Here is a 13,584-nt window from a genome sequence, read left to right as displayed (position 1 = left end):
CTTGGTTTATGTTTCTGTAGTTTAACAGCCTACGTAAGCCCTCCCCGGATTTGTTCAGCTTTACACTTATTGCACTCCTCAGCTAGTTGTGTGAATGAAGCCAGTCTTGGTCCACCTGAGCACATAAAGCAGAACTCAAAATAGTCTTAATGGGTTATTTGTCTCAAACCCATCAAACTTTTCTGCATTATTGGATAGACATTGAATTTCTCTGAATAGCAAAGAGACAAACCAGGGCAAGCACTTCCTTTTCCTTGACACCATTTCATCAAACATGGTTCCTGCATTCTGCTCTGTTCGATTCTCAGATAGAAAAAAAATCAAAGGAATTGCACTCTGTTGCCATACAAATCATTTAATCGTTGCTACAGTGAATTAATCATTTACAAGACCTTGGGATAAAGTAAATATTTAAAACTACATGTAATCAAATATCTCAGGAGGAAAAACACATGATTAATTTTAGAATGTGGCACTGAAATTTTTCATATGTGCTTATTCTGGTAAAGCTTTATTTGAAGAAACCATGATACAAAGGACCAATGATAAAGATTTTTTTTTGTAGTTTCAGAGTAAATACTTAGTGTTATTCCAGATTCCTCTATTCTCCACCAAGAGAATTCTCTAGCTTTTCAGACATAAATTCATCTTCTCAAAATTGTCACCATGTTCTGATAGAAGCCATAACCGTAGCTCTAACCAAATACTCCTATTTTTAAAGATCACGTTTATTTCAGATTCTTCCCTATTTGGGCAGCGTGCAGTTCAACAACAGTGCTGGAGATGAAGTCTTCTTCTCAGAAGATGGACTGGGATCTGCTCGTTATGACCTTCTCAATTGGCTTTTCCTCCCCAATCAATCTTTTGTCCCCATGAAAGTTGGGCAAGTGAATCCTGAGGCTCCCCCAGGCCAAGATTTCACCATTAACTCTAATGGAATTGTCTGGTCCACAAAGGTGAGCTGCAAGGAAATGTAAATTCAGGGAAAGATTCATTCTCTTCCTGAAATGCAGAACATCTTTCTAACTTGAAAAAGAATCAATTGAGTCAGAAGTCATGGCAGCCATTTGATGAAAAATCTGCTTTGCATGTAACACCTTTGATTTGTGTCATTCCACTAAGGGAACAGTATGTGTTTGAAACGCAGGATGCAATTACAGCAAGAAACAGTTATTTCCACAGACAATTTCTGCTCAGTTGCATCTTCAGGGTTCTTTCTTTTAGAAAAGCTCTGGTTCAGTCACAAGCTGTCCTTTGCAGGATGAAACCCCAGTTCCAATCTCCAGCATCTGTTGGTAGGTTGGGAGTTCCATTGGCCTGAATACCCTACCAGCTGCTCCTGGTTTTTGATAGACAATGGTGAACAATTTCCTTACAAGAGATTCTGAATGTAGAAATAGGAATGTGGAATAAAAATAGTAATGTGGGAACAAATTAATGATGATATTCATTTCAAACATTTCTCTTTCAGACTATTCCCTTTGCCAGGTGTGGAAAGAAGAGATGCCAGGCAGGAGAGAGGAGAAGAGTTCCAGAGGCCAAGCAAGTTTGCTGCTACCAATGTGACACTTGTCCAGAAGGGACCATTTCTAATCAGATAGGTAAGCCAGAGTTTAAATCTTAATCCTCCATTATTATAATTAAATCAATATGTTTTTGCTATTGTGTCATTTTTATGAGATTCACACATAGTTGTACTTTTCAGCAGAACCTTTCAGTTTGCTGATCTAATCTGCCCTGGACACATAAGGCACCTTTCCCAATCCTTAGAAATTTCTTGGAGGATAGTTTTGGGTGCAATTTGTGAATCTGCAACATGCACTTTCACTCCAACTCCAAGATCCATTTGAGAAACCCAACTTACAATCTTTTCCAGAAGGAATGGAATGTGTGGTTCAAGCTATTTTTTTTTGTTATTTAGAGTGTGCTTCTTCTGCCAACTCTATCAATGTCCATGAAAGATGTGATCCATCTATTTATCTCTGTCAAATAGAGCAGAGGGGGGCCAAAACAACTCTGAATGAGCAGATTTGAAGTACAAAGCACAGAAGGTTAAGCAAGGCTAGACAACAGGAAAATCTACAGGGAAATAAAACAGCAGCATCCCTGGATCAACCAATCTTCTTAAAGGCTCCAGTAGAAACTGTGGGAGGGAGGGAATAGATAGAAATCTCTAACTGAAAGCCCTAGTATTCATGGAAGTGCCCAGTGACTGGACCACTGATGTTGAGCAAATGCTTCTCTTCGGATAACCTATTCCCAAGATCATCATGAATGAAGGATTATTTGCCCTTTTTGATGCCCCATAAATTGGATAGTGGGTTATTTCATCTGTCCTTGTGGGGGTTCAACAAAATGGGGAGAGTCATTAGTGATGATATTCAGCCGATTCGCACTGGTTCAGGAGAACTGGTAACAAGGATTTCCCTTGGATCACTGAACCGGTAGCAATTTCTGGTTGGCCACATCCCCGACCCAGTTGCTGATCATCCATTTCACACCCGTACTGGTTGCTCAAAGCTCACTCACCTTTTCCAGCTGCTTGATGCTGGGACATGCTATTCCCAAGGCCCTGGAGCCCCACCTGCCTCAGCCAGGTCAGGGAACATAGGATTCCCTCAGGGTATTTCTTTTTTTCCCCTCCTGATTATCAGCTGTTCTGACATTAACTGTGCCAGGATCCCCCTCGCTCTCTTAATGCTTCACCCAGGAATCTTCCCTGAGGCCCAGGAGGCCAAAAAAATGGATAAAGGAGGGGGGCTGCTGCAAGAAAAGAAGCCATGCCTACTCAGGTCATGTGGCCACTCCCACATAGCCACTCCCATCTAGCTACACCCACAGAAATGATGGTAAAAATATTTGCATCCCATCCCTGAGAGTCATGTCATCCCGGTCGGAGGGATACTGCTCATGGTAGCATGGCCACCTTTAAGACAAAGTATTTTGATTTCAGATGCAGCTCACTGTGAACCCTGCCCAGAAGACCAATTTCCCAACAAGGACAAGAACCAATGCATTGCCAAGAAGATCCACTTCCTTGCCTATCAAGACACCCTGGGATACACTTTAGTTTTCCTTGCTCTTTTCTTCTCTGTGATTACTTCTGCAGTTCTGGTTATTTTCTATAAACATCATGACACACCGATCATCAAGGCCAACAACCGAGATCTCACCTACATTCTCTTGGCTTCCCTCCTGCTCTGCTTCCTCTGCTCCTTCCTCTTCATTGGTCGACCAAGGAAACTCACCTGTCTCTTCCAACAATCTGCCTTTGCCATTCTCTTTTCCCTTGTAGTTTCCTCTGTGATTTCTGGAGCAACTGTCAGCTTTGGAAGCCAAATAGAGATCAGACGCTCCCTCGCTACCACATTTGAGCCTGGGAAACTGGGGGGTGGGAATTTCTTGGAGTATATCTAGTTAGACATAATAACGTTCTTTTTCTGATTCAAGGTTAGGTTGTGTTGTGCATAAGTGAGATGAAGTCTTAACTTGGGACAGATGGTGATGGGGACATGTGATGTGATGATGGGTGTAGAGGATGGATTTATAACTTTTACTTATCGTAAGAAAGCCTGGAACATTCAGATTCGGGATTCCCTAGCTGTGCCAGTTACTATCCAAATAAAAAGGAACCTTTTAGAAGATGTCTGTCTAGGAGTTATTGGGCAGAAAGGAGGATTGCTGGAATGCTGACAGCAACCTTCAAATCAGTTTCTGCATAAACCTCGATTTCTTTTCTAGAAGGGAAGAAGACAAGAAATACTGTGCAGGAGTCATGCTATGGTTGATATTGCTGCTCTTCTGGTTCCTGGCTCCAACTACAGTGAAGAGGCTGCAAACTATGTGTGTGTTCAGGGATTATATCCCATTAGATAAAAGCTACTATAGGCCTGGTGATTTCATTATTGGTGGGAATTTGCCCTTGGGTGGCAATGTGGATTCTACTGTTCCTCACTTTAATACATCAAATCTTCTTTTAGATAATGGGTAAGTTTCAGCTGGAGGACAGACTTACAGATAAATTGTCTCTTAGCTTTAAATTATAGGACCTCATTCAGAAATACGACTTCTAATATTCTGCACTTTCTTAGTGTGTACATCTTTTGCTTCTCTCAATAAAATAGCAAGCTCCTAAAATAGGCTGGAATTCTCAATCTCTTCCTCATGGAGATGATAAACAACAAACAAGAAGAGTACATTAGAAGCTGTGCTGGCATAGTGAAGCATTTGAATTTCAGTATTAATCAGGACAGTAACTCCAGTGTTCAGCAGTTAAAAAAAAATCCCTTACAGCTTTGGAATCATCAATAATGGCCTTCAGTACATCTATGAGGTGACTCCCACTGTAGTCCTGTGCTCAGCAATGTTTACCATCCCTGAAGAAGTTGCTCCAAGATAGACCCTAAATTATTAGAATGAAAGAGGAATGGTTGGGAAGTATTACATCCATTGGAGGAAAGTGAAGATGAGAGGAATAATAGAGGGGTATAAAACAGCCCATGATATGGATGGAAAGCCTTGTCTGTTTTATCACAAAGCCATACAGGTTTAGCCAAGAAAGATCCCTAAAAAAACCCCAAGCCCCCAAAATTTGGATGTTGCTCCTCCCCCACAAACACTGAAGTAAATTCTACAAGCAAACAACCTTAGTCCCTTGTTTTTCCCATAATAGGTTCATCCCCAGTAACTACCAGCACTTCCTTGCATTGAGATTTGCTATCTCCGAAGTCAATAAGGATTTTCTTCTGCTCCCCAACATCACCCTTGGCTTCCATATCTATGGCCATTTCCAGGGTGAGAAATGTATTTCCTTAAACAGCCTCTCCATGCTCTCCTCACAAGGCCAAGTGGTTCCAGGTTACAAATGTGACCTGCAGGAAACTCTGCTCTCCATCATTGGTGGTCTCAATGCCAAATCCTCAAGGCAAATGGACTCCATCTTCAGTGTTTTTAAGGTCCCACAGGTAAGAGAGCTCTCTTGGATACAGTATGGAATAGACAGAGATCAGAAGGTTACTCAAAAGCAATGTGGGAGGGGTTTTGGGGAGGCACATCATGAGCATGTGACTCGTAGTTAATTCTTTATTAAAAGGTGGCCATCCTTTTAGTGCCATTTATTCTCTGTATCAGATTGTTAGTTTTTTTCTCTTGTCTTCTGACATACCTCAACCACTGAAAATGTGTAACTGTTGGCTCTTCCTAAAACGGGAAGGAGATTAAGTTTGTGACTCAAAACGAGTCAACTTGACTGCTGGGGCCATCAACCTCACAATGGTGACTGCTAAAGTGAATATTAACTTCTAGTTTGTGTTTGAAAAAAGAATCTCTTTTTCTCCAGTTCAGTGTTGGCTTTGAGTTCTCTCAGGGAGAGAGAAAACTTTATCCTTCCTTCTTCCAGATTAATCCCAAGGAATCTCCTCAGTATGTGGGTTTAGTCTAGCTGCTCCTGCATTTCCAGTGGAACTGGGTTGGGCTTATGGCCCCTGAAAATGAGAGGGGAGAACATTTCATCTGAACTCTGACGCCAATGCTTCATGAGAAGGAGATCTGCCTGGCTTTCTCTGAAAGGTTGAAAACACATAATCATGGGATTATGGTGAAAAAATTATTTCTCACTTTCAAGACTTGGTCAAAAATTGAAGTGATTCTTCTGTTTGGAGACTATGATTGTCTTTTTACTGTACAAATTATTTTGTTGCTCCGTGAAAAATCAAGCAAGACAACATTTCAGAATGTTTGGATCTCAACCTCCCATTGGAAACTTAGTATGGAGGAATCTGAGGACATATTGGTATTTGTAAAGGTTTTCCATGGAGTCTTGCATTTCAGGGACCACTCCAGGGATATCTCAGAATTCAATAATTTTGTACTGTCTTTAGACCCCTTGAACCCCCAAGGAGATGTCTTTCTTCCTTTATGATGGGAAATAGTCTTTGACTGCAAGATCCAAAAATCAGGAGAGATCCCACCAAAGGGGAAAAAACTATGTACAGGAAAGGAGAATGTGCAGAATCTGCCCAATTACACTTTTGAAACAAGCATGACAGGTGAAAGTTACAATATCTATAATGCCATTTATGCTGTGGCACATGCATTACATACAATGTTTGCATCCAGAGCTCAACCAACCGTGATGAGGTTTGGAAAGAGGATGGCAAATATCCAGTCATGGCAGGTAATTTCTGTTGCTTCTCAGAGAGGAAGTTTCCCATATGCATATCTTCAGTAACTGATTCAATATCTGCATGTTATCATCTCAATGCATATTAAAAGCAATTATTAGAAAAAAATAGGAATTAAGAGTAATGTTTTGTTGGAAGAGATTGCAGAGAGGTGAAAAGAGAAGTAAACAAAATCAGCAGTCCACCTGCTAGGTTAGCTAAAAAATTAAAAATATGTCTAGTAAATCTTGGAAATGTAATCAAAGGATGAGCATATTTTATCATATATGGCAGACTTGTGCTAAAACAAAAAAAAATCTTGGCAAAAATATACGATGGCTTGAACAGATAATAGGGAAACCTGAACTGTTTTTATTAGGGATGATACCAGAAAAATTTGGTCAGAAAAGTATGTGTATAGTATTACATGACTTAACAGCAATGAGGATTATGTTTGTACAACTTTGAAAAGATGAAGAAAGATTGCAAGAGGAAGAGATAGTTAAGAAGATTCTAGACTGTGCAAAAATGGATAGACTTAGATTTAAAATTAAACAGAAAGAAGACACAGAATATTATCAGACATGGAACTTATTTTACCAGTGGTTGGAGAGTAAAAATGGAATTCGTATTGTGAAAGCAACTTAAATACCCAGACAACATGATGTTTATTAAGCATTAAGAAATGTAATTAATAGAAAATTAACAAAAGTTATTACAAGGCCTGTTATGTTTGCCTGGGTTTCAGGAGGTAACCATGACAGGGAGTAGATGTCAGCTACTGGCTGTGTTTGAGAAAGAAGCTTCAAGAAGTCAGTAGAAGTCCTAATTGGCATATTTGCCGAACAACCTCTGTTTCCCTCAGCATGTAACCCAAATCCAACTTGTAGAAAGACATTCAATTTATTTTAACCTTGGTTTATGTTTCTATAGTTTAACATCCTATGTGACCCCCATCCCCCATTTGTTCAGCTTTACGCTTATTGCACTGCTCAGCTTGTTGTGTGAATGCAGTCAGACTCAGCACATAAAGCAAGACTCAAAATAGTTGTACTGGGTTATTTGTCTCAAACCCATCAAACTTTTCTGCATTATTGGATAGACATTGAACTTCTCTGAACAGTGAAGAGAAAAACCAGGGCAAGCATGACTCCATTTCATCAAACATGGCTCCGGCATTGTATTCTGTTTTGATTCTCAGCTAGAGAAAATCAGAGGAATTGTATTCTGTTGCCATACAAATCATTTAATCTCTGCTAAAGTGAATTTATCAGTTACAAGAGACAAAGTAAATATTTAAAACCCCAATGTAATCAAATACCACAGGAGGAAAATGCACATGATTAATTTTGGAATGTGGCATTGAAATCTTTCAATGTACTTATAAAGTAAAGTACATTGTACTGATAAAGCTTTATTTGAAGAAACCATGATACAAAGTACCAACGATAAAGAAAAAGGAAACTTTTTTGTAGTTTCAGAGTAAATATTTGGTGTTACTCCAGATTCCTCAATTCTCCACCAAGGGAATCCTCTATCTTGTCAGACATAAATTCATCTTCTCAAGATGGTCACCATATTCTGAAGGAAGCCAAAACTGTAGCTCTAACCAAATACTTCTATTTCTAAACATCTCTTTTATTTCAGATACTACCCTATTTGAGCAAAGTGCAGTTCAACAACAGTGATGGAGATAAAGTCTCCTTCTCAGAAGATGGACTGGGAGCTGCTCGTTATGACCTTCTCAATTGGCTTTTCCTACCCAATCAATCTTTTGTCCCCATGAAGATTGGGCAAGTAAATCCTGAGGCTCCCCCAGGCCAGGATTTCACCATCAACTCTAATGGAATCATCTGGGCCACAAAGGTGAGCTGCCAAAAAAACTGTGTCTCGAGAAAGATTCATTCTCTCCTGAAATGCAGAACATCTTCCTAACTTGAAAAATAATCAATTGAGTCAGAAGTCATGGCAGTCATTTGGTGAAAAATCTGCTTTGCATATAACACATTTGAGGTCTGATTTGTGTCACTCCACAAAGGGAACAACATCTGCCACAAAGGGAACACAGGATGTAATTACATGAAGAAAAAGTGATTTCCATGGACCATTTCTGCTTAGTTGCATCCTCAGGGTTCTTTGTTTTAGAGATGCAGTGGTTCAGTCACAAGCCTTCCTCTGCAAGATGAAACCCCAGTCCTAACCTCCAGCATGTGTTGGGAGGTTGGGAGTGCCACTGTCCTGAATCCCCCAGCAGCTGTTCCTGGTTTTTCATAGACAATGGTGACCAATTTGGCTAGAAGAGAGTCTGAGCATAGAAATGAGGATGTGGAAGAGAAATAGGAATGTGGGAACCCATTAAATAATTCATTGGAATTTCTCTTTCAGACCATCCCCTTTGCCAGGTGTGGCATGAAGAGGTGCCATGCAGGAGAGAGGAGGAGAGTTCCAGAGGGCAAGCAGGTTTGCTGCTACCAGTGTGACGCTTGTCCAGAAGGGACCTTTTCCAATCAGATAGGTAGACCAGACTTTAAATCTTAACCATCCAGAATCAAAAGAAGACATTCATTAAATCAATCTATTTTTGTTATTATTGTCATTTCTGATGAGATTGACATCCACTCATACCGCCCTACCACAGAGGACACCTTTCCTAATCCTCAGCAATTGCTTGCAGGGTGGGTTTAGGGCAGAATTTGTGAATCCCCAACATGCATTTCCACTCCTACTCTAACATCCAATTGGGAAAACCAACTTCCATTCTTTTCCTAAGGAAGTGGGGTGTGTAGTCCAAAGCTTTAATTTTTATCATTTAGTGCATGCTTCTTCCATCAGCTCTATCAAACACTGAGGAAATAGACCTGCCAGATCTGTTGGACTTGTATGGAATTGATTATAAAGTGAGGGAGAAAATAGGCAGTAATCTCAACCCGAAAGCCACATTCCCAAGGAAATGCCCAGGGAATAGATAGCTGGAACTGAACAAATCCTCATCACTGGCTAATCGTATCATCATAATGGAAGGAAAATTTGTTCTTTTTGATGCCCCATAAATAACACAGGAGATTATTTCATTACTCTTTGTGGATAGGTCAACAGCAGAAAGGCAACATATGTATAACTTTTGTGGGAGAGATAATGTGCATGGTAGTTGCTCAAGAAATACTTAGACAAGGACTTTTGATTTCAGATGCAGCTCACTGTGAACCCTGCCCAGAAGACCAATATCCCAAAAAGGACAAGGACCAATGCATTGCCAAGAAGATCCACTTTCTTGCCTATCAAGACACCCTGGGATATACATTAGTTTTTCTTGCTCTTTTTCTCTTAGTGATCATATCTGCAGTCCTGGTGATTTTCTACAAACATCATGACACACCAATCGTCAAAGCCAACAACCGAGATCTCACCTACATTCTCCTAGTCTCCCTCCTGCTCTGCTTCCTCTGCTCCTTCCTCTTCATTGGTCGACCAGTGAAGTTCACCTGTCTCATTCAACAATCTGCCTTTGCCATTCTTTTTGCCCTTGCAGTTTCCTCCATGTTGGCAAAAACTGTCATGGTGGTTCTGGCCTTCATGGTCACCAAGCCAGGGAACAAGACAAGGAAACTCTTAGGAAAGCCAGTGACTAACTCCATTGTCATAGCCTGTCCCCTGATCCAAGCAGTCCTTTGTGCCACCTGGCTGGGAAACTCTCCCCCGTTTCCTAACTGGGACTTTCACTCCTTGTTTGGAGAAATCCTCTTGGAATGTAAGCAAGGCTCAGCTGTAATGTTTTATGGTGTCCTATCTTACCTAGGACTTTTGGCCCTTGTCAGTTTCACACTGGCTTTTCTGGCTAGAAAATTGCCGGACAGCTTTAATGAAGCCAAGTTCATTACTTTTAGCATGCTGGTCTTCTGCAGTGTTTGGATCTCCTTCCTCCCCACCTACCTGAGCACCAAAGGGAAGTCCATGGTGGCTGTGGAGATCTTCTCCATTTTGGCTTCTGGAGCTGCTCTCTTGGCTTGTATCTTTTTCCCCAAATGCTACATTATCCTACTGAGGCCCCATCTGAATTGTAGAGAAAATATAGTAAGAAACAAAAATTTCTAACTAATGCAAGGAGTTGCCTCATTTATATTTATCTTTGTGGCATGTTTAGAATGTGATAAGAGTTCTAATAAATGATGACATGAATGAGGAATTTGTCCATAAAAGAATTCCTTATCAACTTCTGCAAATACTTACAATATTCCTGTGATCAATCTTTTGTTTTTCATGTTTTCAAAGTGTCCTTAGTGAGGTCCAATGCCCTGTATGGAAGGAACAATGTGTTTATTATTTCAGATATTTCTAAGTTTATATGGCAAAGGAAAAAACCAACAATTAGATACAAAGTAGTGCAGGATGCTAAAGAAAAAGGGGGGTTGGGTTTACCAGACCTGAAATTGAATTTTGAGGCATATTGTCTGGTCTGGTTAAAAGAGTTGGTGAATTTCCAGAATAGGAGGCTACTTGAATTAGAGGACCAAATTAAGGTTTGGATGGCACAGTTATTTATAGTATGATAAAGTTAACATTGACTTTAATACTCACTTTGCTAGACGTGCCATACTAAGAATTTGGAATAAATATAAAACAAGTTTCTTTACAAAATTGCCTCTTTTGATGTCCCATCAAGATTTTTCTAATGAAAAGAAATGGTGGCGAAGACAGACTGATGAACATATGGTAACTAATATTATCTTTCAACCCTTGTGAACCTACATTAAAGTTGAGGAAAGAACTTGAATTAGAAGGTTATGTTTACTTCTGCTTTGCATATCAACAACTGAAAGAATGATTTAAATCAGATAAAAAAGAGGTGTGGCTTTGATTTTGCTAAAACGAATTGGAAATTTTACTGCACGGTAGTGATATTATTGCTAAGATTCATAAAATATTGAAATTGAATTTGGAAAGTGAACATGTAAAACATTGCACAATTTAGTGTGCAAGGAATTTTGGATATAATGTAATGCTTAAACAATGGTAAAATATGTGGGTGAAAGGTTCAAAATTTACACTAAACTATAATTAAAAAGAAAGATTTTATTACATGATGTATCACTGGCATTTAACATTGAATAAATCATCCAGAATGTAAAAGGGTATTTGTATTTATTTGATTTGTCACTCACTTACAAGATAATAGGTATAAGTATATACATAGTTATGAATACATGAAATGGAAACATATAGGAAAAATAAAAGAATTAATAGGACAGGAACGGTAGACACCCTGGTGCATTTATGCATGCCCCCTACAGACTCTTAGGAAAGGGGTGAGGTCAGTAGTAGACAGTCTAAGGTTAAAGTTTGGGGAGTTTGGGGAAGAAACCACAGAGTCAGGTAGAATATTCCAGACATTGACCACTATGTTGCTGAAGTCGTATTTCCTGCAATCAGTCGTATTTCCTGCACCACTATTGACAGGTACAGAATTTGATAGGACACTCCCAATTTTGACCATTTGTTGTCTGTTTGACAGGAATGCTTCTATCCAGTTATGCAGTTGTCCAGGGATACCATAAGATTTTATTTTAGGCTTCCATTTCATAGTCTTCAATTTTAATTACATTGTATATAATCTCGTATTAAAATGAATATGAAATGGAAGCACAATATGAGAATACATATAATGTAATTGTAATTGAAGACTACAAAGTGGAAGCACAAAACAATTTGTAAACCAACTGGCTCACTGAAAGATGACTTGATGTTTTTATGTTTGGTTTGTTTATGTTTGTTTCAAAAACCAATAAAAATAAAAAAAAGATTTTAGTTTTTGGAGTAGTTTGTCATGTACCACTGAATCAAAGGCTTTACAGAAGTCTATGTAGATTGCGTCTATTGTTTTGCCCTGATCGAGTTGTGTAGTCCATATGTTTTTGCAGTGTAAGAGTTGCAGATTACAGGATAGTTTTTTCTGAAACCAAATTGTTTATTAGAGAGTAGGTTGTTGTTCTCTAAGTGGAGGATAATAGATTAGTTAATAATTGATTCCATGACTTTACAGGTGATGCAGCATAAGGAGATTGTTCTGTAATTTTCAACTAGGCTTGTGACCATAGGTTAGGCAAAGACTAGTCCTGAAAGATTTTTCAAAGATTATGCTTAGAGGTTTGGCTATGGCAGTGGATAGCTTTTTTAAGAAGTAGGCACATCCGGTCCAATAGATAGAGATGGTTTTAGATTGCGTAGTGCTTTTCCAACATTGTCTTCTGTAAAATCAATGTGTATTAGATCATTGTAGTTTTCTGTGGTTCGACTCGGAAATACTGGGCATGATCCATTTCTGTTTACAAATAGTGAGCCAAAGAATGTGTTAAAGATGTTAGCTTTAATGGTGTCATCATTGCAGTTTTTACCATTCGGTCCTTTCAGGGGTGGAATGGACCTTGAGTCTTTTAGTTTGTTGTTTACAAAATTGTAGAAAGCATGGATGCAATTGGTGCGCAGAAGGTTTTCCTCTTGTTTCATATGATAATTACTGCATTCAGTCATTATCTCTTTTTATGTTGAAGTTTCCTTATTGTTATGGGTAATCTGTTTGTGTTTTTTGGGTGGGGGGGAGTTGTTATTGGTACATATAGTTTGATGACTCTTTTGAGTTCAAGTAAAAGTATGTTGTAATGGTCCTCAACAGTGAATAGAGATTGCCAATCAAGGGATGAGAGATCATTGTCTGTAAGATCATGGTTGCCTTTTTTGAAGCTATAATTGGGGATTATGTCATTGTGATGATTTTTGTGTGGGCGTATGTTGAGACATAAGTCAATCATGTTGCGGTCACTGTTGGGAAAGGGTTCTTTAGTTTGTTTTCCATAAATTGAATTCAAATTATTGCAGAAGATGAGATCGAGGCAGTTGTTAAGTCTAGTATTGTTGGTTACTAGTTGTTCCAGTCCTAGATTTGTAACAGCATTGTAGAAGGTTGCATGAATGGATTCAGTTGTACAGTCGTTTAGGGTCCAGTTAATATGAGGTAGATTGAAGTCACCAAGAAAGATAAAAGCGTGTGGACAGGATGTTGCCCATGTTAGCAGTGAATTTAGCTTGTTTACATGTTTGATGTCATAATCAGGTGCTCTGTAACATAGTAAGAATCAAAATGAGATATTTAAGGACAGTTCACAGATGATGGTATCAGGAAGAACAAGCTCTGGGGTAACTTGGATGTTTTTTAGATGTAAGGATTTTTTTATAGAAGATAGCAACACCACTGCCTCTACGGATTTCCACTGTGGTTATGGAGTCAGGGAGAGATGCATTGAGCCATATTTCACAGACAAATAAGTTGTTGAATTTAGCTGTATTTAGTAAGAAGAGAAATTCAGGAATTTTATTCACAAGGATTCTTGCATTGAGTAGCTTGCATTTAAAGCCAGCTGTAGTTGGAACT

At 39.1% G+C, this 13,584-nt stretch overlaps 1 protein-coding gene across 2 annotated transcripts; it reads left to right on the top strand.

Moving 5' to 3' along the window:
* Nucleotides 1–628: 628 nt before the first annotated feature.
* On the top strand, nt 629–9,448 carry LOC148128327 (vomeronasal type-2 receptor 116-like). 2 transcript variants are annotated; one of them, XR_015741255.1, is made up of 3 exons: nt 629–956; nt 1,472–1,601; nt 9,349–9,448. XR_015741255.1 is itself a non-coding variant. In XM_087922554.1 (3 exons), exons 1-3 carry the CDS (start codon nt 873–875, stop codon nt 3,415–3,417), a joined length of 678 nt encoding a protein of 225 aa, XP_087778680.1. In that variant the 5' UTR covers nt 629–872; the 3' UTR covers nt 3,418–3,702. The 2 variants fall into 2 exon arrangements, 1 of the variants encoding a protein (XP_087778680.1); XM_087922554.1 differs by lacking the exon at nt 9,349–9,448 and adding an exon at nt 2,954–3,702.
* Nucleotides 9,449–13,584: the final 4,136 nt, after the last annotated feature.

This window comes from Pseudonaja textilis, chromosome 1, assembly GCF_049901715.1.
Source record: "Pseudonaja textilis isolate UNSWEBS1 chromosome 1, rPseTex1.2, whole genome shotgun sequence".
Classification (NCBI taxonomy): Eukaryota; Metazoa; Chordata; class Lepidosauria; order Squamata; family Elapidae; genus Pseudonaja; species Pseudonaja textilis.
Note: the sequence above shows the minus strand (reverse complement) of the source record. Positions and strands in the feature narration are given on the sequence as shown.

Bases quoted from the DNA above. Each gene is read 5' to 3' on its own strand.
- LOC148128327 (XM_087922554.1), top strand. From the start codon at position 873: ATGAAAGTTGGGCAAGTGAATCCTGAGGCTCCCCCAGGCCAAGATTTC. The intron at 957-1,471 runs GTGAGCTGCAAG...TTTCTCTTTCAG, and splicing joins GAATTGTCTGGTCCACAAAG to ACTATTCCCTTTGCCAGGTG. The intron at 1,602-2,953 runs GTAAGCCAGAGT...TTTTGATTTCAG, and splicing joins GACCATTTCTAATCAGATAG to ATGCAGCTCACTGTGAACCC.